This window comes from Heteronotia binoei, chromosome 13, assembly GCF_032191835.1.
Source record: "Heteronotia binoei isolate CCM8104 ecotype False Entrance Well chromosome 13, APGP_CSIRO_Hbin_v1, whole genome shotgun sequence".
In the NCBI taxonomy this organism is placed as follows: domain Eukaryota; kingdom Metazoa; phylum Chordata; class Lepidosauria; order Squamata; family Gekkonidae; genus Heteronotia; species Heteronotia binoei.
In genome coordinates, this window is record NC_083235.1 from 36,146,173 (window position 1) to 36,173,235 (window position 27,063).

At 45.5% G+C, this 27,063-nt stretch overlaps 1 protein-coding gene across 4 annotated transcripts in view; it reads right to left on the bottom strand.

Moving 5' to 3' along the window:
• Window positions 1–27,063, bottom strand: part of DGKA (diacylglycerol kinase alpha) — a 56,796-nt gene that overhangs the window by 17,151 nt on the left and 12,582 nt on the right. Inside the window, exons 2-8 of one of the 4 annotated variants that reach the window (XM_060253345.1) lie at window positions 6,082–6,177; window positions 5,264–5,340; window positions 4,503–4,644; window positions 4,139–4,219; window positions 3,714–3,763; window positions 1,257–1,331; window positions 299–418 (exon numbers count right to left, since the gene is read on the bottom strand). In XM_060253345.1, coding sequence (XP_060109328.1) covers window positions 299–418; window positions 1,257–1,331; window positions 3,714–3,763; window positions 4,139–4,219; window positions 4,503–4,644; window positions 5,264–5,340; window positions 6,082–6,151 — 615 coding nt within the window. In that variant the 5' untranslated portion in view covers window positions 6,152–6,177. Of the gene's footprint in view, window positions 1–298; window positions 419–1,256; window positions 1,332–3,713; window positions 3,764–4,138; window positions 4,220–4,502; window positions 4,645–5,263; window positions 5,341–6,081; window positions 6,577–27,063 lie in introns of those variants that run through there. The other 3 variants (XM_060253346.1, XM_060253347.1, XM_060253349.1) reach the window with 3 other exon arrangements.

Here is a 27,063-nt window from a genome sequence, read left to right on the forward strand (position 1 = left end):
CCAGTATCTTGTCTGTTTTGGCCTGCAGATTCGAGACAGCCACTGCCAGTCAAAACAATCAACTGTGCATGCTAGAAGAACGAACAGAAGGTAGAACGTGATTGTATATATTCATTTCTGACATTTTTTTTTTCCGAACAGGGTGTCAGCTTTAAACCATTCTATGGCAGCCTTTGGCATAACTGATTGGGTGCTTTGGGAAAGGAGAAACTCCTGACTCCTGTGTCAGACATCACGGAAGATCATACACTTCTGATCTCTGCCCATCTCTCCTCCCGCCTTCCCCTCTTGCACTTACAGCTTCCAGTCCCAGCAGCACCAGAAGGGGGACAGTGGTGGCGCCACCGCGCAGCCACTCAGATAGAGACACCGTGCCGCTGCCGTCATAGTCAATCTCTCGCATCATCTCCTGCAGAATCTGAGTGGAAGGCAGATGGAGGAAGCGAGAGCAGTATCAGTGATTGCCGCGCTCAGCTCCGGTTAACGGGCAAGCTTTGTCTTCTTTATTTTATTTATTTATTTTAGGCGATTTATAGTCCGCCCTTTCCCAAAAAATGAGGGCGAATGACAACATTCTAAAAACAGTATAAAACAACAGTTAAAAACCAAATCAAGCAATACAATTTAACAAATCATAAGAAGGTACAAATGGCGGTTCAGTTCGGCACATATTATATATATATTTCCCCCCTGCAGCTTAAACTGGAAGTCTCCTGGAGGGCAAGGCATTCTTCCTGTAAACATGTACCAAATTCTTTGCAATTATCTGCAGAATATAGAGATGCCACGCTTCCACTCGTATCAGTCTAGAATCCTCCCACCTTCTACAGTGGAATACGAACACTAGGCTTCATGTGACGGCACAGAATATACAGAAGGATGAGGGGAGCGGGACTTACATGGCTACTCTGCTGGAAAATTTAGAGCAAGGAGAGGCTATCCTCTGACGATAATCTCATTAAGCGGACAGATTTCATACTCCAGCCCCATTGCCTGCCTTAGATCATTTCTCTGCAGCTCCTTCCCTAATGATCATTCCTCCTCCATGAATGCACGCAGCTTTGGTGCCTCCCCTTCCTGAAGCCAGGTGAAATATTGGGACTGAAGACAACAGCCCGCCCACCTTCCCTCGTATGTTCCCCATTAACACCAGCAGATAATCTCAGAGGTGTACACATGTTCCAGAGCCTGTAGTTCCTGGTAGTCGGCTGTGTATCTGCTGAACAAGAGTTGGGGCATGGGAGCTTTGTACTTACTGGTTTAAGCTCAGTGACGTCCCATTCCAGATATTCAGCCACACGCATCATCTGCGTGATAATGCGGTCCACCTCCTGCCAAAGAATAGAGTTTAGTTCTTTAAAAGAAGAGCATTAAAGAAAAGTCTGTTTTTTTTAAAAAGGCCAGAGAAAAAAATTTGGGGGGCACACAAACAGATTATGAGGGCTAGGGCCTGAAGGGGGCAGGAGATGCCTTTCACTGTAGGGAGAGGAGAAGCCAAGGTCAGTGTAATATCTGCAGAAACAGGGTGATTTCTGGCAGGAGAGGCGGTGATAGAGGACAGCGTCACCTGCTGATCTTCTGCTAGGCACACAGCAAACCAGGCAGGTACACATGTGGTAGATACGGTTCTGACTTTGGTTGGACTAGGATGGGAGGATACACCAGTCATGCTTCTTTAAGGCTGCATCCACATGGCAATGATTTCTCTTCCACCACCACTATAAATTCAGGGGCATTTGCAGCATCAACGGATGGCTCACACAACAGTTTCCCCAGCCCTTTCCTCTCTCCATTGCCCTGCAGCTGGCATTCCCACCCACCCAATGCCACCAGAGAGGCTTTTAAAAAATCAGTAACAACACAATGATTTTAAGCTACAGCCCTCTGGTAGGCACAAGGGAAATGGCAGTTGCGGGGGACCGAGGCAAGGGAAATAGCACTGATGGGAGAAGGAGACATGGACCTGCCCAAACATGCACCTTCACATATCCACCCTGCATGCCGAGGCGCTGGGCTGAGATCTTTCCCCCAAAAAACTAACAAATCAGACTATGAAAAAAGAAATCACAACAAAGGAGGGCAAATACACAGAAACAGAATGAATAGAAGACAATGTCACATGGATACTCAGGAAAAGATGTGCCTGAGTTTAGACAAGATATTGGAGCAAAACCTTTCTGTGGAAACAGCCTAAAAGAAAACATGGATGGTTCCGTCCTGCGTGTCAAATGCCCTTTTCAAAACTACATTAATGGAAAGGGTGGAAGCAAGAAGGGCTGGAATCCTAGCCAAGCTGAGACCACTTAGGCTGCGAGCCAGAAATCAGGGCAGGTTACCAAGAAAGAGGACTCGTGGGAAAGGGGCAGTTAAGAGTGGGGAGTCCTCATGAACATAAAACAGAGGGGAAGACAGCAGCTCAGGACCACACCATACATTACAGTGTCCTCATTGCCACCATTTTAAAGTCATTTGAAAATGCTGAAAGGACACAATGGCAGGTTGAGGAGATCTCCGTCCCCACCCCCACCCCCGAAAGTGCCTTATCAAGTACTGAAACAGTTGCACTTCTACCCATGGCTTTTTCAGCAATTGAAAAGGAACAGGGAAGAATAGAGGAATAAGGAGATTGGATTTATATCCTGCCCTTCACTCGGAATCTCAGAGTGGCTTACAATCTCCTTCCCTTCCTCTCCCCACAACAGACACCCTGTGAGGTAGGTGGGGCTGAGAGAGCTCTTTCAAAAATTGCTCTTGAGGGAACAGCTTTGAGAGAACTTGTAACTGACCCAAGGTCACCTAGCAGTTGCATGTGATGGAGTGGGGAATCAAACCCAGTTCTCCCAAATTAGAGTCTGTGTTCTTAACCAAACCAGCTCTCAAGAGCACCATGCTGCGGCCTTGCCACATTTTTGGGATTCCAGCCCTTCCTGCTTCTGCCCTTTCCATTAATGTAGCAGTTTGAAAAGGACATTTGACACGCAGGACAGAACTATCCATGTTTTCTGTTAGGCTGTTTCCACAGAAAGGAGAGCCAGTTTGGTATAGTGGTTAAGCATGCAGACTCTTATCCGGGAGAACCAGGTTTGATTCCCCACTCCTCCACTTGCAGCTGCTGGAATGACCTTGGGTCAGCAATAGCTATTGCAGGAGTTGTCCTTGAAAGGGCAGCTGCTGTGAGAGCCCTCTCAACCTCACCCACCTCACAGGGTATCTGTTGTGGGAGGAGAAGATATAGGAGATTGTAAGCCGCTCTGAGCCTCTGATTCAGAGAGAAGAGTGGGGTATAAATCTGCAGTTCTTCTTCTTTTTCTTGACTTTAAAATGATGGCGGGGGCTTTGTAGTGGCCATGCTGTCACATCCAGCTTGATTGTCAGGCAGTACCACTGGGGCACCACCAAGAGCAGAAGTGGAGAGACAAATCTGACCCGTAAGGCATGCTTGGATGTTCTCTTGTACAGTCTTATTGTGAAGAAAAACATTTCCACTAGTTCCTGCCTCTCTGTGTGTGTGCGTGCCTGGGCAGGATGCCATCTCCATTTTCTACTTGTCCCAGCCTTGGAATTAAAAGAACCCATTCCCGAGACATAGCATTGTAAGACTGGAAGAGGCAGGGATAGACTTGTCTGAACGATGGGGAAGAGAAAGAACCAAACCGACAGGCTGCAATCCCAAAGGGTTAACCTATAGCTACTGAATGTCTTGGGCTACTCACTGAACTGTCGAGCAGGCCGTTGCCATCTTTGTCATAGAGCTTGAAGGTGACTGTGGGAGAAGAAGGAAGGGTAAGAAAAATGAGGGATTCTGGATTAGAGGTCATCAGACCCCCTGCTTAACACTCAACACAAAAGCCTTCATTCCTTCATGGCACAGCTATGTCCTATGGGGGGAAAACATAGCTGTAAAGGAGGCTTTTATATTGCAAGATTCTGCGTACAGAATGAACTGGTCACTGATGCCCTGACAAGGATGTTCTAACTGTAGCAAGACGAGAATGGAGTGATGGCTCTACTGAGGAAGTGCCAAGGACAGATTTCTCCCTGTTAACATTTGACACACACCCCCCCCATGCAAAACAGGGCAGGATTGGAACTCAGGTCTCATACTGCTTTTCCCTCTTGGCTCTTTTGCAATACTTACATTCAAGCTTGTCCTCTGGCCTCCCACCTTCCAGCAGCGAGAAGTAACAGGAGACATCATTGACGCAAACAAAACCATGGGCTGAAAAGCAGAGAGAGGTTTGAGGAAACAGTGACTAAAGAACTTAGCCCCCCCCCCCCCAATTTGTATGCACCCCATGCCAATAACTTCAAATTCCAAATAAATGTCCAGATTATTTCACTGCTGCTTCTGATGCCAAGTGTGGATTGAGCTCAAGGATGATTAGTATTGCATTCTGGCCCAGTTTGCAAGCACAGATATATATATATATATTTTAATTTCACGGAGGACGGGAGAATTCCCTGCATCCCTCTGCAAGATGAAATCATGCCAGTCTCCTTACCAGACTCTGTTGTTGGTTCTGTTGTGTCCTGCCCAGCAGTTGTCTGGAAGGACATGAAAAGGTGGCGGCAAAGTTCATCGGAGATCTCCTCTGCCTCCAAGTAGGTTTTTAAGAAGAGCTTGAAACCTTCAAAGTCTATTGACTGGCAACGACATCATCGGTGGAGGAGGAAACAGAGAAAGGGATGGAGAGGAGGAACAAAGGTAAATGCAGCTAGAACTATTAGCGCAGTCTATTGCAAAACCAAGTTGGCAGACTATCGATTTGGCTAACACCACAGTTAACTTCTGTGACTGACTGACAGAGCTGACAGAGGAAAAGTTCCCTCTTTCTGCCCAATCTAATGGGGATAAATGAACTATAACAAGAGTGGTGATTGGATGGGGAGGAGTTGACACACAGGATGAGCAGGAAACTGACAGTCAGAAACTAAGATCGGGCAGGAAGAAGCACTTGGAGTGGGTGAAGCCACAGGGCAGTTTTGGGTTGTCACAGGACATAGGAAAGGAAGCAGAAGGGAAGTCTCGACTGACCAAGCAGGAAGCAAAAGAGATGGAAAGAGCGTGCTGGATATTCTGGTCCCAGAGTGGCTGAGATGGGAAGTGGTACACGGGAGTGGAACAGAAGGTACATTTGCAAGATCACCTTGTGTGCATAAAAATTTGAGGCAAATTCCTTTCCTGGAATGAGAGATTCACTGCTCTCCAACCTGGCGAGGTAAGTGATTTGAGGATGAGGTGGGAGGAAAAGAGCCTACTCACATCTCCCTGCAAGTGCCTGGACAAGGTACCCTCTCCGTAGAATTCCTGAAGTACATCCTGCACTTTCTTGTTGGTGTCTGCAGGGCAAAGAAACCAGAGAAAATGATGCAGTCCAGGAACCCTGGCAAGTGCCATGCCTGTAGGATGCAGGAGGCAGAAGAGTGGGGGAGGCTGGCAATCAGAGCTCCAAGGGCTGTTCCTGATTCGGAAATGGACAATGGGAAGCTGCAGCAAGACAACAAACCGCAGGGCGTGAGGATTTTGACAGGCCTGATCATGGGAGTGGGGCACAATGAAATTTCATGTTTGCCTATGCATCAGCTAGGAATGGTGGGCCAAGAATTTCAGTCCAAGAGAAGCAGAGATCTAGAGCCCTCCTGACCTTGCCAAGCTCAGCAGAATCCAAAGTCTTCTCCCCAAAAACTCCTTTACAAACTACCTTCCCCCATACTTCCTGTGGTTACCCACCGTGGCTTTGGTCTCCCACATGCCACACCAAGTCAGTTATCACCATGCTGGGGTGGTGGTGGGTGATCTTCAAGACTAATGGACCCTTTGATAACCCTGCAAGCCTCTCTTGGACTGGCACAGGGATGGCTGGTTCCCCCTTCTCAATCCCACATAGCTCAATGACACAGGATAGGTTGATATACCAGATTTAGGGGCTTGTGTCCCAGAGTGACCTTCAGTTGCAGATAGGGAGTCCCCTTTTATATTGCAAGCTTTCCTCTCACCATGGTCATTCCTACCAGTTCTTCCTCCCCGCAGGGCGATGGGACCAAACTAGAGCAGCAGAGTGAGAAGGAAAAACAACTTACAATCAATGTACTTCTGCAGCTGGGTGAACTCTTCCGGGCTGAGCGTGGCCCATTCCTTGCTGTTGGACATCGCGTCCTCCCTGTTCCACTTGATGTCTGCAAACGGGAGAGTCAAGGAGATCTTGTAAGGCGGCAAGGGATGGAGATGAAACAGATAGAGAGAGGTTGCTTTGGGCTCAGTTTCTCGTGCTCGCACTCTCTCTCTCCCCCTCTCCCTTCTCACACTCTCCTGACGGATTCGCTGAGCCGGCACATTCTTCACTGGCACAATTGGTTTCCAGAGCAGCAACTGGGAATTTCGCCACAGCACATGCAGCCACAGAGCAGGCAAGACTCCAGCGGCACGGCGAGCAAAGGGAGAAGTGCCACTGGCAGATTTAACCCCTGGAGGAACACAGTTATCCGAATGCCTTGGCTCTCAATCCAGTCAGAAGTGTGATTGGAGCAGAGAGAAAAAGGGTGGTGAGCATTGCCAAATTGGGAATGCACTGCTCCTTCCCAGGAACAGCCTCCACATTTACACCCCTTGCACCTCATCCCTTTCATCTCTGACATGCTCACACATGCAGCCTCTTAAAGGAACAGTGCCCCATTACCTGCATAAGTAGGTGGACAGCCGACAGAGCACTTCCTGCATCTTTTACCCCAGAGCAAGCCCATTGCTGTCGACTAACCTCCCCACACAGACCCAGGGCTAGAAACAGAGTAGAGTGGCTCGCAGGCCAAGCAACAGGCTGACGCTGTCCACACTGGAAGGTGGAGGAAAAAGGAGTTTGGCAATTTATACCCTTTTGCTGCGGATGGTGCCAGCCCCAATCCCATTAATATTTAATGGAGAAGTGTCACCGCGCCAACATTTTGTGCAGTGTTGCTGGAAATGCTGCACTGTTTGTACACTCACTGGGAAAAGATGCGATCCCAGCAGTTAGTGCAAAGGTGGGAATCTGCAGGGAGCTAGCTGGGCTGGCACTCTTTACCTGCTTGCCTCCAGGAGGAAAGTTATGGAGAACGGCTCTGGAATGGTATCAATTAAGAATGCAAGAACCTCCCTTTCTGATTGGGTCAAATTAAGAGTCCATCTCACCCAACAGCTTGTGGCCAGCAAAAGCAATTCTGGATGCTGCAGAAGACACACTCAGCAATGCACTAATTGTGCCCCAGCCTGTTCCTCACTCACAAATTCCAGGAATCTAATGCTTAGAAAGAGGATCTGAGCCGGAAATTGCCCTCCCTGACCTCGCTAACAGCTACTGATACCTTTATCCCCCATTAAACTTGTTCAGTTATTTCTCTCTCTTTTTTTTCTTAGCTAATTTATACTGTAGGCCTTCAATGACTCCATGACAGTCTGTTCCACAAATCAATATGCTGCATGAAAAAAAATGCCTTTTGTTTAATTTCAGCAGGTACCCCTGGGATTACATAAAAGCTTTAAGCACCATTCAGTTTTTCCTATGATTGGGTACTTTCCCACCTTCTCAGCTGACTCTCCTTGGAGCCAAACAATCCCTTTAAAGTTCTTTTCAGTTCCCCTATAGTGCTTCCTGAGATGGGCTGATCAGAGCCCCGCACCAGACCCCTAGGTGCTCATTTGCTTTTAATGCCTTTGGCTGTATGGCTTTTCATGCATTACTTCTGCAATCATATCTAAACTCATGGGCAGTTTCTGCTAAATGCTGACAAGCTAGGAGGTATAGGTGGGCACACAAAAGTCAGAAGTATTTCAGAATGGTACAACCCCCCGAAATATGCATGCAAAAACCAGTTTGTGCAATCTCTTCTAAATACAGAAATCTAATTTTTCTTGTTAACAGTGCAGTCCCAAGCAGAGTTATGTCATTCTAAAACAACTGGTTAAACATTTAGAAGGCTGTAATTCAGTTTAGGATCACACTGTAAACCAAGCAATCTGATGCATGTTACTCAGAATCAGGTCCCGTTGTGATCAGTGGGCCTTTCACCCAGGTAAGCATGCACAAGACAGCACTGTAAACCTCAGGTTCTGCCTCTGCTAGAAAGTCCCTGGGTGGCAAACCACACTCTCGCTCAGCTTCAGCATTACCTATGCTATAATAATGATCTATCTTACTGGGCAACTGTAAGGATAATTATGTACGTCAGATGCTCGTACACTACAAAGAACATTAAATGATGCTGTAGTGTTAATACTATAGCTGGACTCATTCTGCGCTATTCTGTCTCAAGCGTATTAATAGCAACCTTTAATTCAACAGGCACGCATGAGTTATGGAAGAGAATGAGACACGAGGTAAAGAGGCAGGGCTGTGGTTCAGTGGTAGGGTATGTGCTTTGCACAAAGCAGGTTCCAGCTTTAATCTCCAGCATGCTGAATTAAAAGAATCTCGGTTAGTCTGTGTTGACCTTTCTCTGCCAGAGAGCTTGCAGACTTACTATCAGTCAGAGTAGAGAGCATTAAGCTAGATGGGCCAATACTTTGATTTAGTAGATGGAGGTTTCATATAATACCCCTTGCTCCTGAGAAGGGAGGAGATAACAGTCCTGGGGGTGGACTAAGAAAGTGCAAGTAAGGACTTCTGGGGGTGGGGGGAGAAAGAAAGACAGACAGAGCTGTAGGACTGAGGGTTGCCAACCTCCAGGTGGGAGTTGTAGAGCTTCCAAAATTACAACTGATTTCCAGACTACATAAATTGCATATTTATTATTTATTCAAATGCTTATTTAATTGGCTGCTTTGGAAGTTGTACTGCATGGCATTATACCCTAACTGAATCCCAGGCTTCACCCTCAAATCTTCAGGTATTTCCAAACCTGGAACTGGCAACTCTCACAGAGTCTGAGTATCAGAAGTTTGCTTGTTTCTGGCAAGTTTGCATCCTGTTGTCCCCCTGTCTGTGGAATCTCAGTATCCCAATCTCATGAGACAAGTTGCTTCACCCTGCTTAAAACTGGAGTCAAGATCTTGTCAGATTTTTCTCCCGTTTTGTTGCCGCACTCAGTCAGTCGGGTTATTTACCTCCCAGCAGGCAGGAACCTCCCATAAGCATCATTAATTCATACTTTGTCTGATCCTCACTTCACTTTTTAGAGCTGAAGAGCAACAGCAACAAATGCTACCTACTCCCCACTGGGTGTGGAAAGAAAAGCCCTGTCTTCAGACCCATTAGTGCTAATAGGACTAACTGCAATTAGCTCTGCAGAAAGACTGGGAGAAAAAAGGACTCATCCTAACTCTAACAGCCATTTCCAGAGCCATTAAAATAAGTCTCATCAACCCTGCCTAAGGTTGCCAATCCCCAGTTGGGAGCAGGGGATCCCCAAGTTTGGAGACCCTCCCTCCCATTTCAGGGTTACCAGGGGGGGAGAGAGATATGTCTGCTGGGCACTCCATTATACTCTATCGAGACTGATTCCCATAGGGTATAATGGAGAATTTATCTGTGAGTATCTGGGGCTGGAGGGGGCAGCTGTTTTTTGAGGTAGATGCACCAGATTTTCAGCATAGCATCCGGTGCCTCTCCTCAAAACACCCTCAAATTTCAAAAAGATTGGACCAGGGGGTCCAGTTCTATGAGCCCCAAAAGAACGTGCCCTTATTATTCCCAGACAAAGGGAAGGCATTTCAAAGGCATGCAGCCCTTTAAATGTGATGGCAAGAACTCTCTTTGGAGTTCAGTTGTGCTTGTCACACCCTTGCTCCTGGCTCCACCCCCAAAGCCCCCAGATATTTTTTGAGTCAGACCTGGCAACCCTAACCCTGTCCCAGAGCTAGGGTTGCCAGGTCCAACACAGGAAATATCTGGGCACTTTTGGAGTGAAGCCAGGAGCAAGTTTGTGACTTCAAAGGGAGCTGGATGGAGATCATCTGAAGGTCATCCATGAATGGTGTCTCTCTACAGCTACAAGAAGAATATTTCTATTACTATGAGGGATCGAGCTGACAAAGGCATACAAAACCATCTTTAAGTTCCAGAAGGACAAGTTCTCTTTCTCTCCTGTTGTTTATATTCCGTGGATTCTCTTATCTGCTCACTAGCACTCCTCATCACTCTATAAGGAACGGACTTTACTTAAAGAGACGACTGGAGCTTAGATACCGATATGAATACTGAGAGCAAGAAAAAGTGCTTGTTTGAGCTCCCTTTGTACAAATTTGGGCTGTAAAACTTTTAAAGAGTGAGTCAGTATGGAATTCCAGAATGGTAGCTATTGTAAATAGGTATAAACTGCCACTGAATTGTATTTTGTACGATACTTTATTGTGAATGTTGTACATGTATGTGGTGGTATATTTCTCTTTAATGAATTATAGTAAATAGTGGTGGTTATTTTAAACCATTTTACTTAGATTTTTCCAGTGTCACATTAACACCAAAGCCTGTCTATTTCTGGTTTAACCCAACTGGGGATTGGCAGCCCAGAGCTCTCTCTCCCTCTCTGCGCTCCCCTGCCCCAGGTTTCCTGAACCCCTTCCCCCTTCAGTCCTTAACTTAGATCCCATTTTGCTATTTTCTTTCTAGGCTTTTCAATCCCAACCCCCTTCTTGTACACACATGCTTCAGTGAGTCTTCTCAACAAAACGAGACAAGGTCAGGGCCCTGGGATCACAGATAAGTAAGTACAGGAGGGAGAATTTTAGCACCACACAACCACTCCCATAGACACAGATGCCGGAGCCACAAAAACCCTGGTTCCCATACTAGGGCTGGGTCCTCTTTCTCAAAGTGAGGAGATATCCAGGGTAGCCTTTGCAATTTAGTTTTCTTCATAAGAAAGAGCAGTACCCTTGAAAACCAAACCTGTACCAACAGCTGTTACAGAGAATGCTTAGTATGAAGGCTGAATCAGTGCAGAGAAACTGCAAGTAACCCGGAATGCTTTTTCCAGGCCTGGCCCTGACGAGACTTATACATATCATGTGGGTGGACAGCTTCATTAAATGTACAGACAATTTCTGCACAACAGATTTCTCCCTTCGCTCTACTGTGGCATTTGCTGCAAATCAGGGCTGCGTCAACTGTACCAATGTAATGAGGGGATTGGGGAGCTTTGTAATTTAAAAAATCCTTTAATACCAGTTTCAAAAAGTCATTCTAGGCTTTTGTGGGAAGTGTGCATGCGCATCATAGGCTGTGTTCCAGGAATCTGTGGGGAGGGGAAGGGAAGATTCGTGTTTTGCGATCAAATACACCTCTTCTGCATCTCTGAAAAGCAATCATCCGTACACAAGCCCTAGGCGACTGGAGCTTTATTCATTAAATCAGTAGATTTCAGCCTGGAAGACAAAGTTTGACATCATATAGATCCAAACCATATGAAACATGTTTTTCCCAAGTACATTGCTGCGTCGACAGATGTGGTCTAGGAGCTTCCCAGGCATCACCAATCCAGTTCAGGACCGTGACTCCTAGGGAGTGGAAATTAAGCCTGCCTTCATCTCATGCTATTTTCCTGACCTGATATAGCCCCAGGGAGCTGTTATTTGTCCCCTTGGGGATACTGATGGGCACCAACTAAGTTTCCCCAAGGGGGCACATACCAGCTCACCAAGACCATTTTGGATCAGGAAAATGGCATGAGGGGGGGGAAGGCTTAAGCCCCCACTTCACATGAAACCAAGAAGCACAGGCAATGGTTGCCAACCTCCAGGAGGGGCCTGGAGATCTCTCAGTTTGACAGATGACCTCCAGACAACAGAAATCAGGTCCTCTGGAGAAAATGGTTGCTTGCAGGGTGGATTCTATGGCAATACAGCCTGCTAATGTTCTTTCCCTTTCTATAGCCAGCCTAAAATCTCCAGGAACTTCCCAACCTGACCACGGGAATGTGTATCCTGTAGTTAGGCCCTCAGAGAACCATTTTTTTCTCACTGCCTAAGAGTTTCAAGTGTCCAGAGGACGATGTGGGTCTTTCCTTTTTCCCCAGCAGAGACATCAGGCTTACTGGACAGTCTGATGAAGGAAGGTTTGACTCTTGAACACTTATACCACCAACCGCCCCCCCCCCCCCAAAAAAAATCTTGCTGGTCTCTAAGGTGCTACTGGACTTGAATCTAACTCTATAGTACACTCTGTGCAACCATTGCTTCACAAAGTAAGATAAAGGCAGGCAGGGCCTTGCTCTGAAGAAGTTACATTTATAATTTCAAACAGCAGGAGGGAGAAAGGGCAGGGAGAAGACAATGGAATGAGAAATGATGGGAAGTCCTCCTTCTCTGCATGCAATTGATACACTTCAAGCTAAAGACTCATTTAGAAAATGGAAGGAGGTCCTTAAAACCAAATAGGGTTGCCAATCTCCAGTTTGGGCAGGGAATCACCTGGTTTGGAAGCCCTCCCCCCACTTCAGGGTTATCAGAAAAGGGGGGAGGGAGACCAATTCCCATAGGGTATAATGGAGAATTCATCTGTGGGTATTAGGGGCTCTGGGGGGGGGCTGCTTTTTGAGACAGAAGCACCAAAGTTTCAGCATTGTGGTATCTCTCCTCAAAACACTCCCCAAGTTTCAAAAAAATTGGATCAGGGAGTCCAATTCTACGAGTCCCAAAAGAAGGTGCCTCTATCCATTATTTCCAAATGAAAGGAAGGCATTTAAAAGGCATGTGGTCCCTTAAAATGTGACTGTCAGAACTCCCTTCCAAGTTCCGTTATGCTTGTCACACCCTTACTCCTGGCTCCACCCCCAAAGTCCTCAGATATTTCTTGAGTCGAACCTGGCAACCCTATAACCAAATATGAACATAAACAAATAACCAGTGGTTGTAGAGAGAGAGTTAGAAAAGCTAGAGCTCAGTATGAGTTTAGGCTAGCAAGAGATGCTAAAAACAAAAAAGGGTACTTCTCTTATGTTTAAAATAAGAAAAAGAGTAAGGAAATGGCAGGCCCATTGCAGGGACAGGAAAGTGAAATTGTAACAGGTGATGAAGAAAGGGCAGAATTGCTCAATTCCTACTTTTCCTCAGTCTTCTCTTGAGGGAAACAATGCTCACCATGGCAAAAACAACACATGATTAGGGAAGGGAGCTGAACCTAGGACTGGCACAAGGGTAATACATAAACACCAGTTTCTTTAAGTGAAACTAAGTCCTCAGGGCCAGATGAATTGCAACCAAGAGTACTAAAAGAACTTGTGAATGCAATTTCTGAGCCTCTGGCCATTATTTCTGAGAATTCTTGGTGAGGTGCTGGAAGTTTGGAGGTGAGCAAATGTTGTCTCCATCTTCAGAAAGGGGGAAAAGGAGGATCCAGGTAACTACCAACCTGTCAGCTTGATGTCTATACCTGGAAAATTTTAGAACAAATCATCAAACAGTCATGCTCCTTCAGCATTTAGAAAGGATGGCTGTGATCACTATCAGCCAACATGGGTTTCTCAACAACAAGTCATGTAAGACTAATCATAGATCTTTTTTTGAAAGTTACTACCTTGCTGGATCAGGGAATGCTATAGACATAGTTATCTTGATTTCAGTATGGCTGATAAGGTTCCACATAATATTCTTGTTGACAAGTTGGTAAAATGTGGTTTGGATCCTATTAGGTGGATCTGTAACTATAATAATAATAATAATAATAATAAATTTTTATTTATACCCCGCCCTCCCCGCCAAGGCAGGCTTGATAGATTGCACCCAAAGGGTGCTTGTGAATGGTTCCTTATCCTCTTGGAGAGGAGTGATAAGTGGAGTGCTTCAGGGATCTGTCCTGGAGCCTGTTTTGTTCAGCATCTTTATAAATTATTTGGATGAAGGAATAAAGGGAATGCTTATTAAATCTGCAGATGATACTAAATTGGAGAGGTAGCAAATACAGTAGAAGACAGTCAGGATACAAGATGATCTTGACAGACTGGAAAACCACGCTAACACAAATACAATGAATTTTAATGGGGATAAATGCAAAGTTCTGCATTTAGGTAGGAGGGAGAGACTTGTCTTGGTAGTAGTATGTGTGAAAAGGATCTTGGGGTCTTAGTGGACCATACACTGAACATGAGTCAGCAGTGTGATGAAGTAGCTAAAACAGCAAATGCTTTTGGGCTGTATCAAAAGAAGTACAGTGTCCAGATCATGCAAAGTGATGCCATCACTTTGCTCTGCTCTGCCTAGTCCTCACCTAGAGTATTGTGTTCAGTTTTGGGAACCACCATTTAAGAAAGATATAGACAAACTGGAAAGTGTCCAGAGGAGGACAACAGAGAATAGTGAGGAGTCTGGAGACCAGGTTCAATGAGGAAAGGCTGAAGGAGCTCGATATGTTTAGCCTGGAGAGGAGACAACAGAGAAATGATATGATAAACATCTTCAAGTACTTGAAGGACTGTCACATAGAGGATGATACAGAGTTGTTTTCTGTTGCTCCAAAAGGTTGGACCAGAACCAATGGGTTGAAATTAAATCAAAAGAGTTTTCTAGGAAGAACGTCATGATAGTTAGAGCAGTTCCTCAGCAGAGCAGGCTTCCTTGGGAGGTGGTGGGCTCCCCTTCTTTGGAGGTTTCAAACAGAGGCTAGATGACAATCTGACAGCAATGCTGATTCTGTGAACTAAGGCAGATCGTGAGAGGGAGGACAGGAAAGGTTGCATTAGTGCTAAGTTAGTTTTTATTTGCTATTGTTGGGAATGAAGCAGGGGTAACTGGGGGTGTTGAGGAAGGTATTTGTGAATTCCCTGCATTGTGCAGGGAGTTGGGCTAGATGACCCTGGAGGTCCCTTCCAACTCTATAATTCTATGAAAATAAGAGGGGGGGAACACTCTAAATTTTAAAAATACCTCATTATGCAACTGTGCAAACTGTATCAACAACCTGAAAATTAAGTAAAACATATATAAATGTCTCACACTTTCCACCCTCCTCCTAACAGATGGGTTTGGGTTTGTGGGTTGTATTGAGGTCTCTAGCACAGAATCCCTATTCTCTGAGCTGGTATTGAAAAGGAGTGCAGGACATAAAAGCAGGCCCAACCTAAACCCTGGGGTTTGCTCTGCCTACACATCCCTGCTTCTCTAGGGCTAAAGTGATGACTCCTCCTTTCCAGGCTATAATCCTACACTCCTCCCACCACAACCACAACCTGCTTGTCAGGAGCCTAAAACTAAATAAAACAATAAATTTCACGCGGTGGCTCGTGGGCTACAACAAAGGAAACGTTTCCCTAGCAACCAGAACAACATCTGCCAAGGTTATTGTAGCCACTAAATTACAGCAGTTCTGCCGCTGGAAATAAGAACACAAGTTCCCGCTGCTGTAACAATACCGCCACACACAGGGTACCCCACCCAGTGCATTCTGGGAGCTGAGTTCGTGTATTCTGGGGCCTCAGCCAGAGTTTCATACTTTTTAAGGTCAGAAGGATGCATTGAGATAATTGATGTGGAAACTTTTCTCTCTTAAGCCACTGAATCTCCTCTGGTCTTTGGGAGCTAAGTTAAGACTCCCTGCACAAGTTAAGAAACCATTTCAACAGCCAACAAAGAGCACTCTCAATGCCCAAGAACAAGATCCATTTTAGGATTGCTGTGTTGGAAAATACCTGGAGACTTTGGGAGTGGATCCGGGAGGGGGGCGGTGAGGAGGCTCAGCATGGTACAATGCCATAGAGTCCACCCTCCAAAGCAGCCATTTTCTCCAGGGGAGCTGATCTTTGCCAGCAGGAGATCAGCTGTAAAAGTGGGAGATCTCCAGGCCCCACCTGGAGGTTGGCAGCCCTAACTCATATGGCTGTGATCCCTGATGATAAGGGTAGAAAACCCACAATGTAAACAACAACAAAAGACCTTCTTATTTACCAGCACACATTAAATGGGAATCAGCAAATGAGGGGGAGGTCCCAGGCCCTCTGCAACAGCTCCTGACAGTCACCTGTTAGTAGTGGGCCCTCCTCCACTGTGGCTTGGCATGGTAGGCTGGTGGGCAGAGGGTTTTGCCAGCCAACCAGCCAGCAGCAGATCTGGTAGCTGGGTTGGGCGAGAAGAGGCTTCTTTCTCTTTCCGTTCACCAAGCAACCCAAGCCAGAGAAACCGGAACCCTGTTGCCAGGTGGAGTCCTTGTCGCCAGTTGTGGTGAAAGCCGTTCACCAAGACTCAAACCAGGTGGGGCAAGAGAGAGATAGTTCCCTCCTCATCTATTTAAGCCCAGATGAGATACAGCTTCAGTCACCACAACAAAATGAGAATGTTTTCTTCCTTTAAGACCAAGGCCTCTGCTGCAAGAAAAGAAGGTGGGAAAGCATTCCCACATCCCTGCTAGGGTTGCCAGCCTCCAGGTGGGGTCTGGAGATCTCCCACTTTTGCAACTGATCTCCAGCTGGCAGAGATCATCACCCCTGGTGAAAATGGCTGCTTTGAAGGCTGCTATGGCACTGTACCATGCTGAGGTCCCACACTTTCCCAAACCCCACCCTCTCCCAGATTCACCCCTGAAAGTCTCCAGGTATTTTTCAACACAGATCTGGAAACTCTACGCCTCTCATCCCCAGCCATGGCAGAGCCATTACAATCAAAGTTTAGAAAGAACCCTTGCTTTCCAGTTTGATATAGTGAGCCAGTTTGGTGAAGTGGTAAAGTGTGTGGACTCTTATCTGGGAGAACCAGGTTTGATTCCCCACTCCTCCAATTACAGCTGGTGGAATGGCCTTGGGTCATTCATAGCTATTGCAGAGTTGTCCTTGAAAGGGCAGCTGCTGTAAGAGCCCTCTCAGCCCCACCCACCACACAGGGTGTCTGTTGTGGGGGGAGAAGATATAGGAGATTGTAAGATGCTCTGAGTCTCTGATTCAGAGAGAAGGGCGGGGTATAAATCTGCAGTCTTCTTCTTTCCACTCTCCCTCTGCATCTCTTGGTCATACTGTAACATGACCAAGGGACACCTGAGTCATATATATGCGATCTAATACATTTAGCATTAATTCCTCCCCTCTACAGTAAGCTTTCTTTGTGGGAGGTCTCTCCCTGAAATCTGCCTAAAATGATCTGAACTTGGATTGTTCAACTCAAGGACTCTTAACTTGCCAGGTGATTACGCATAACGAGGAAGCTCACAGATCCTTGGGAAATAGCAGTCCCTTAGGGCACAGTATTTGTTAAGTCAAAGATGGCTGTGATGCTTTTCCCCCCTCCCTGGTCTGCCAGTGTGCTACATGCAGTAGCTCTGCCATCCTTTCATAATCAGGGGAAATGAGACATATGAAAAAGGCCCACTGAAGGATGCAACAATGAGAATGAATAATGCATCAAGGACTATCTGTGGCAAACCTCCGCCAGTCACTTTGAGTCTACTAGACCTCATTTCCTCCTCAACAACTGGGGACAGAATTCTGGGTTCTGGGCACAGCACACACACCCATATAACAAGAAATTTATTTTTAAAAATGCACTGGCCAGTGAGCTGCTGGTCATCCTGGCTTCCTTCCACCGGCAGTCATTCTGCATTAGGCAACTTGATGTCAGCAAATCAGCCAGCAAAGCAATCAGTCTGAGAATGAATGATTATTTCTCCCAAATGAACATATCCGGATAAGGGGAAAGAGGTGCAGGAGAGTGTGGGATTGACAACAGGGACAGGGTTTGGGGATAAGGCATGTAGCATTGGGAACAGAAGATGCTGAAGGTAAGTCCTCAGAGGAAAGGAGAAACAGACATCCAGGGCCAGTTTTTTTAACCCAACTTCCATTGCCCTTTGTAGCATTCCAAACTTTAATCGGAGTGTTTAAAAGTATTGAATTACAAAAAAGGGTTCCCAACTTCACTGGTTGGGGAAGAAAGCATGCTTGGGATACACAGGGAACGTATTACATGTAAAGTTGTAGCCACAGCAGGATAAGTCAGCAAGTTTGTAGAGTACCCAAGGGTAGCATATTATCAGTTTTTAATACCATGGCTGGGTGCCATTTGGACTTTTACTCTGGTGTACCAAAATATCTGTGTCTAGAGGGACTGAGTAGCAGAGAAAGACTGACTTTGGCGTAGGCATTTAAAGGCGGGCTTCCCTTTTCTCAAATGTTAAGCAATTAAAACCTCTTATATAATGAGAAAAAGTCAATTCAGCCAATCAATATCATTGAACATTCAGAAAACATTATTTGTGAAGCAGAATATAGCCAAATGGCAGATTCCTTCTCTTCCCAGGCATCTCACAGATCAGCAAACACAAATAATAGCCTGTAGACTTGTTTTCCCAGTCCTTTTATTATCAACAGGCCTCTCTCTTGCCTCGTGCTTCTACTTAGCGCTTTCCCTGACGTTTGGGTTTGAAAACCAACACTCAGCATTTGTTATTTGGAATGATGACAAGCTATAACATACTTAATTTTTTTAAAACGGTGAAGGCAGTTTTTGTTCCAGCTGTACACTCCTGTAAATTAAAAGATAAAAGGATCCCTGCCAAACAGCCATACATCTTCAACTGCTTTTTCCATTATTCAATGAAACTGCCATTCCCCCTTGTTTAAATTAAACTAGATTGGCTGGATCAAAACTCAGAAACTGCTTTGGGGGATGTTTCAAATGCCCACAGCAGTGGAAACCTGTAGATTTTGCAGAATGGTTCAAACACCTACAGTCAAAGTGACGCTGTTTTAAACCCCCTTCCAATTTCCACTTCTCCCTCCCCCTCCCCGTAGCATTCAAAGCTTCGACTGGCTACCTGTTGCTGGAGACTACCTTGTTTTAGAAGTAACAGGACTGACACTGGACACTAGCACTAAGTATGAAATACTGCACACCCTGACATGAATTCAAGGAGCCTTCCTCCAATTTGTGGCCCTTCTTTTGGAGGAAGAAACATCTCAGCAGGAGGAAGGTTCCTTAAAAGGACAAAAAGCTTCCAGTTTTGCTTTGTGAAGTGGTAGAATTTGCATAGGATCCAACACAATTTTTGGTGCCTTTTCCTGCATACATAAATTGAGGTAAGTGGGCAATTCCTTTGACAGAGGATGAACCCTAGGAGTTCAAAGATGGCAACTAATGAGCTTACCCACTAAAAGATAATGGGGCAGAACCCCTTCAGGAATTGCTCTAGTTCCCGAGTCCTCCTGTATTTCAACAAAACATGTACCAGAGAGGTTCCCAGTAGATTACATGTCTGTTTCTTTCTCTGTTGCTCATTCTAGGGAATCCATGTGGTAACAGAAAGGTAAATATATTCTTCAAATATATTCTTTGCTCGCACCTGCTCAACCCCAAAATGTAATTTGCAGAAATTTGCAGAGCGGTCAACTCTAATCTGGAGAACCAGGTTTGATTTCCCACTCCTCCTCATGAAGCCTACTGGGTGACCTTGGGCCAATCACTGTTCACTCAGAACCCTTTCAGTCCCACTTACCTCACAAGGTAAGAGGAGAGGAAAGGAAGGCAATTGTAAGCCACTTTGAGACTCCTTAAGGAAGAGAAAAGTGGGGTATAAAAACCAACTCTTCTTGGGGAGAGTAAAAAGAAGCACAAATTCACTGACTTTCTAAACCTTAATGATTTCAAAATGCAATTTGCAGAAATTGCAGCATAGCTAGTAATGTAAACTATTCCAGTTAAATATCCTGGAATTTTACAATTTCTATCTGGACAATCAGATTTCCCAGCTACTCAAAAACATAGATTTCAGGCTCCTCTATGGACTTCAGTAAAGACCTAAATCGCTCCAGGGGCTGGAGCAGATGCATAAAGGAAAGATGACTTTGCAGGGTCCAGTACTGGGAGTTAAAAATTAGAGGCTAGCAAGGAGGATGGAGAGTACTGCAAACAAGTCTATTTGATTTCATAACGTTTATAAGCATTTGAGCCCATACTAACAATTCTCCTAACAGCCAAAGTTCTGGCTTGACAGTGTTTACCCTTGCTTTTCCTCCACTACTCCAGAAAGTGAGGCAAATAAAGGGTGTGTATTCAGGCAGCTGAGGAAAGAGCAGCAGAAACAAGAGGGCAGATGTGGTGGGAGGGGAGGAGGCAAGCAGGAAGGGCGAGTTAATGGGGAAAATACAGAAGGCTCATGTGAGAGGAGAGAACATGGCAGCTGGGGTGTGGCCATGGAGGCAACAGCACAGAAGCCTCATGGAAGAGCCAGGAGGGCTTGTCAAGAAGTTAGCCTAGTGCAGAAGCTAATGCTGCATTTATATGACTGCATCCTGCAAACTGAGCTCCCTTCTACAGTGAGAAAATTCTGCGTCACTTTCATTGCTGCTTCAGATGCAGAGATTCCCAGTGACAACAGAGCATCCACACTCAAGTTCCCGCCTCATTTTTGTTACCTCAGCCCTCTGAGTCTGCCAATTCCCCCTCCAACACCAGAAGGCTTCAAAAACAGGCAGTGACTCTATATAAACATTATAATCATCTATTGTAACAATGTACTCATTCTCAGCTTCCTTTAAAAAAGTAACTCTTACCATTTTCGCTTGCAGATCTATAAGCAGAAACAAGCAACCCTTTCCTCTTATAACTCTGCACTCAAAAGGGCTGGAGATTTAAAGGCCAGTGCAAGGACAGAGAAAAGAAAATGGCAGTGTGGGCAGCACCTGAAAAAATGTACCCCTTCACATCCATACACCATACAAAAGTTTTCTAAAAACGGCATACTGAAACAGGTTTGGGAAAGTTCACAGCAAAAAGGGGGGAAACGTGGAAACTGGATGAATAGAGGATAATGTTATATGGATGCTGCAGAGAACAGCACTGTTGAAAAGAGGCCCAGAATGAGTGGAGCCTCCTTGTGGAAACAGCCCAGGATGCACATCCAGCCTATGCAACCAGCACCAGGACCGGTTCCTGCCAGACATTTTTGTATACTTGAACTGTCTACAATGTGATATGTGGCAGGGCTATGCATGGATGAGAGAGTTCTGCCTCTTTGTTTTCCCAGGCTATTAGGACCTACTCCCTATGCACAAAGAACTCTGTTAACAAGTCTGCCACACAGAAGGAAAGCAAAGACTGTGTTTGTGCACAAGCAAAGCAGCTTGTGATGTCAGCAGGGGATCCCAGGGATGGGATGGAAGAAATCAGACCCCTTCTCTCTGGATCCAGAATTAGCTGATTATTTTATCAGCCCTGTAACTGGTGACTATGGGGGAATGCTGGACACTTGGGCAGGGCGCAAGGGAGTGCTGTTTTCTTATCCTAACTCAGCCCAAAGATGGCTTCTTGCCTCAACACTGCCACACTGGAACAACAGACACAAGACAAAATCTTCTATAACTTCCCCCTCACAAGCACTACGGTAGGAGTCTAGGAAACTCCTGACCTACATAAACACCTCAGCCCTGCCAATAGTTACTGAGGCATGTGTCACCACAGACAAAGGAAGCATTCGGCTGCAAGACCCTCAGTAATACCCCAAGTTCTGCTCCCGGCAGCAAGTCTAGCAGCCCACAACAACTGAGACAGAATGACGTGGCTCAAGCTTGTCTTTATTTCAGCCGCATCTACCGACTGATAGATGCACAAACCAAGGCAAAGACAGCAGGTCTGGGAAAGCATCGCTGCAGAAGACATGAATTGGATCCAATATGCACAGAGGGCTGGGTAGGAGAACTGACTCATCTCTGGAGTCCACCCAGGAGCATGGAGTTACCAAGCCCAGCTAACTAGATCAACATCCTGAGCTAATTTTAGTTCAGCGGCAGATGCCCTTGGCTCCAGGGGCCAGGAGTGCACAATGCAAACCAGATGTTGCAAGGAGAGAAGCCAGAGATCAGTGTCTGATTTCCCTGTCCCTCCACAGGATCTCAGACTGCAGAGGAGGAAACCCCTGGATATTCCTACCTTCGAGCTTGGAAGGATTCTCCCGGTTAGAAAATCACAGAAGCATCAAAAGTGCGGCGGACATGATCTGGGATAATAGTGGGAGTGGGATGAGTCACTGGGGATGCTTTACACACTGCTCAAGAGAGGCAATCACACCACAATATTGCCAACAAGCAATGTGCTATCAACAAGCCAAGGCATTTTTAAAAAAAATGTATACCCTAGTCTATATGTAGAGTGAAGTTTGTATTTAAATTAAAAGGCTGGAGGAAGTAGCAACTGCAAGCCCCACATAACATGGTACTTTCACTCATACTAAATAATGCACTTTCAATCAACTTTCAGTGCACTTTGCAACTGGATTTTGCAGTGTGAAATGGCAAAATCCCCTCACAAATGGTCACTGAAGTGGATTGAAACTGCATTATTTAGCATGTGTGAAAGCGCCATACTTTTCATTTTCTGCACCTTATATACAGAAAATGAATTCTGAAGGAGGGCAGATTAAAGATGAGCAGCATCTAGGCTGTGTTATGCTTCATGCCAGATATTTTCAAGCAGTATATTTAATTAAGTTCAGTCGGCAACCAGGTTCCTCCAGTTTCCAAGGTTTTAAAAACAAAACAGACAGCCAATTTTTAAAAGTATGAAGCAAGCATGTACATGTATTTTTCATGAGAACAATGGAGCAACACAGCAAGAAATACAAACATGTCAGACTAAATGGATGCTTTAAACTCTGGATTCCCTGATGGCATCTATTGATGTATACATGCGTAATACATTTCACCTGCTCTGAAAGCCCATCCCTAGCTTTCACCCAAGGTTTCAGGAAACTTTAAAAACATACTAAAGCCTCTGTAATCCGGGATTTCAGGAAACATTTAAAACATACTAAAGCCTTTGCTTTTCTTAACAGACATACTAACACCTTTGCTTTTCTTAACGGACAATGACCACAAATGATGCATGGGCACACACACGCAAACCCCAAAAGAACATAAATAAGCAATCCAAATGCCCAATACATAAAACGTGCATATGAACACAGCACTTCTCCATTTCCATGTGCATGCAACCACTGAATTTGCAACGAAATATTCAAAGTGAACAAAATGTTCTGTAAATGCATACCCTGTACAATTGGAAGCAAACCTGAAAGGGCAATGTGGTTAGATGCAAGAAAAGCAAGAAGGAAGCCTGGATTCCTGGTTTCTGCTTGTAATGATATAACTCTAGCTATGCCCATCACCAGCCTATCCGGGCACTGCTGCTTGCTGCTAAGCTCCCATCCCAGTCTTTCTAAACTGCTCCACATAAGGTCAGTCAAGTTTTGCAGCCTAACTGAGCCCTAAGCCAGTGACCTTCCTTGATTGTGCACTGACTCTCTCTCTCACCATCCCAGACCTATCAACATCCAGTGGCAGTAGCAGAGGAGGAAGATTTTCTTTGCCCAACACAGGGGCCTCTTTGCTAGAGATTTATAGGACAGCCAGGGCTCCCCACTGACCCTGGGGAGAGTTTGTGGTCTTTAACCCATTTCCCTTATTTAGTAACTTCTTAGGAAAGAAAGAAAAGCTTAACCCTTCATGGTACTTGATCCGAGCAACCACAAACTAGAAGAAATGGAGCCTCGGCTGATTTAGTCTTAAAGCAAGCAGTTATATGGGTTGTGTTCTCGGGATCCCGATGGCATTTTAAATGTTCTTTGTCTTCCCTTTCTGGAGCTTCTCGGCTGTGTAGCCTAAACAGTGACACCTGTTCCTGGGCTTCAGCAACTGTAGCAGGAATTCCCCCAGCTGTCCCAGCCAGCTGCTTTGTCCCTCCACCACAATCTGTGCCTAGCATCTCTCAGTGAGACCTACCCCTTGTGTTCCAAAACACCACTGCTTAGAGCATATGCCTTACTCCTGCTTAAAGCTGACCAGCTGGCGGGGGGGGGGGGGAGGTCCTGTCCCTTTAATAGAAGTTTAATATGCAAAAATCTGCATATTAAGTTTTTCATGGATGGAGCTAAATCAGATGTTCTGATAACTACCGCTGATCAAACTGATATTAAAAGGACAGTCAGAGAGAGACCAGTTTAAAAGTTAGCAACCCTTCTCTTAAACAGCCCCCACTGGATTCTCCACCCACTCCCATGACTGTTATTCTGTCCTTCTTGGTCCACTCTCAGCATCAGGCCTTCCAGGATACTATCTCCAAGATTATGCATGGGATGGAGAAAGTAGAGAAAGAAGTCCTTTTCTCCCTTTCTCACAATACAAGAACTCATGGGCATTCAATGAAATTGCTCAGCAGTCAGGTTAAAATGGATAAAAGGAAGTACTTCTTCACCCAAAGGGTGATTAACATGTGGAATTCACTGCCACAAGAGGTGGTGGCAGCCACAAGCATAGTCAGCTTCAAGAGGGGATTGGATAAAAATATGGATCAGAGTTTCATCAGTGGCTATTAGCCACTGTGTGTGTGTGTGTGTGTGTGTGTGTGTGTATTTTTTGGCCACTGTGTGACACAGAGTGTTGGACTGGATGGGCCATTGGCCTGATCCAACATGGCTTCTCTTATGTTCTTATGTTCTATGAAGGGTCAACACTCTCATACATGCACGCCAAGCATCCAGCAGGATGCAAAATTCCTCACATGTGCAGCAAAACGCAGTCTCACACCCTAAGGATATCTCAAGTGGACCTCTAGCGAAAAAGCCACCCTTCAGAACCGAACCTTTTTGTGTAACAGTGGTGGCCTATGCATGGGCTGATGCCAAAATTGCTGCAATGTCCTGAATTATGTTTATATCCAGCAGCTTCTGCTATTCTGTGGCCATCCAAAGGGCAAACTGAGGCACAAACTTGAAGTAGCATGGCCATATGTAGCGGCCTTATTCATTTAATCAGACCACCTGTCCATCAAGGTCAGGACAGTCTACTAGGATTGGCAGCGCTCTCCAGAGTCACAGGTATTTCACATCACTGACTACTGGATCTTTTTAACTTGAGATGCTGGGGACTGAAACTGGGGTCTTCTGCATGACAAAGAGATGCTCTACCACTGGGCCACAGCCCATTTTCAGTTTGTAGACATAAAAGATGTCAGTATTAAGAGGAAGGGATGCTCCACTTCAGAGGCTTTCTTGGGCTCCCCCCATCTACACTTTTGAACTGTCTGCTACTGCTTTGTTTCATTCCCATTAGCTTTCTTCCACAGTCTCTATCCAGTGGACTTTCAGAATTCAGCTCCAGCTTTGTCAACACAGTGAACTATATTTGTGTGCTTTGAATTCAACTGGAGACAGAGAAATGCCTAACAAAATCAAAAATATAGCATCATCTACTGCTGGTGTGTTTGCTTTATGATGGGTCTAGAGAGAAACTGAGGGCACAAGACATCTATTAGAGTAGGCCTCAATTGCCTGCAGTTCAAGCAACCCTGTCTCACTGTATATGCTGTTTATTTGCCTTTTATTGTTGGTTTCTTTTGAGGTAAGTTTGCTTCCAGGCTAATATGAACCTGCCTTGAACCAAATCAAACCACTGATCTGTCTCACACAGTCTTGTCTTGGCAGCAGCCTTCCAAGGTCTCAGAAAGAAAAAGGTCTTTCTCTGCACTTGCTAACTAGAGGTGCTGATGACTGAACTTCCACCTGCACAGCATTCACTGTAACCATGAGTCACAGCCCCTTTTCAATTCAAGGTAGTGGTACTGATGCTTAAAGCCCTACACTATTTTGATCCTGACTTTCAGAAGCATCTTCCCCAATATGAACCTCTTCAGACTTTTAGGTCATTTGAAGAAGCCCAAGCCAAATGCAGTCATCTTTGAGATTTGGTGGATGTCTACAAGAAGCAGGACCTTTTCTGCAGGGGCACAATGTAGAACTCTCTCCCTCAGGATCCTTGCAGAGGTCGATCTTTGATTATCTTTGGAAAAAGAGCAAGTGTATTGGGAATGATAATGTTTTTTAAATAAGTCCCTTTGAATATTTTAACAAGAGGTTATTTTTATGGTGTTTTAATCAGTATCTTTTAATTCGTTTCTGTGTTATTAGAGAAGGGTGAGCAGGAAATATACTGAGCAAATGGAACAAATGATTAAGTCAGTTCTCAGAGAACAGTTACCATGTCCAATTTGCAATACTTCTGCCCACACACATTTAACTAACTGATGCTCAGTTACATTGTGCCAATAGCCAAATTGAGGCCACAGTAAACTCTCCTCTTCTTTGCCGTTGGAGCAAAATAACCAGCAAGGGAAGTTGTATCTGCTTAACTGCAAATCCAGGGGACAGTTGTGTCTTGGATGTGCCCTGATACTCAACCAGGTATCTGCACGAACATAGGAATGGATGCCAGTACAGGATTCTCCTATAAGAATACAACCAGAGACTTTTCACTCACTTTTGTTCCAGGGAACCAAAAGAACAGATCTCCAAGAGCTCAGGGTAACAGTCTTTGAACCTCTTCATTATAATCCTATCATCACACAGTTCAAGCTGCTGGTGTCAAGGTTTGTCCTAGCCCTTCCTGCACAGGGGGCAAAGATTCCTTAGAAGAAGGCCTTCCCATGGTTTTTATTTTATCTAAGGCTTATGCACTCCAGAAGCTCCCTGGGAGGATCCCATGCCTCCCCTCCAAGAGCAGGTTTCTGTTGAAGTTCCCTTAGTCCTCCTGAGAGGACTACGCTTCAAGAGGGGATTGGATAAACATATGGAGCAGAGGTCCATCAGTGGCTATTAGTCACAGTGTATTGTTTGAACTTTCTGTCTGGGGCAAGTGATGCTCGGTATTCCTGATGCTTGGGTGGGGCAACAGTGGGAAGGCTTCTAGTGTCCTGGCCCCACTGATGGACCTCCTGATGGCACCTGGGTTTTTTGGCCACTGTGTGACACGGAGTGGATGGACCATTGGCCTGATCCAACATGGCTTCTCTTATGTTCTTATGACCTGCCACCTCCTACACCTCCAAAGTCTCCCCTGTGACCCTAGTAATGGGAAAGACAGAGGGACACAGAGCAGAAACCTGGAGAGGTGCACACTGGGCAGCCTGAGGCTTCCCAAGTTAGCCTCTCTCAGGAGGAAACCTCAACACTAGTCTGCAGATCTTTGCAGGACCTAGACCTAGTTTAAAGGTAAAGGTAATCCCCTGTGCAAGCACCAGTCATTTTTTACTCTGGGGTGACGTTGCTTTCACAACGTTTTCATGGCAGACTTGCCACTGCCTTCCCCAAGACCTAGTCTAGGCTATAGGAAAAGATTGGGATGCTTGGTTCC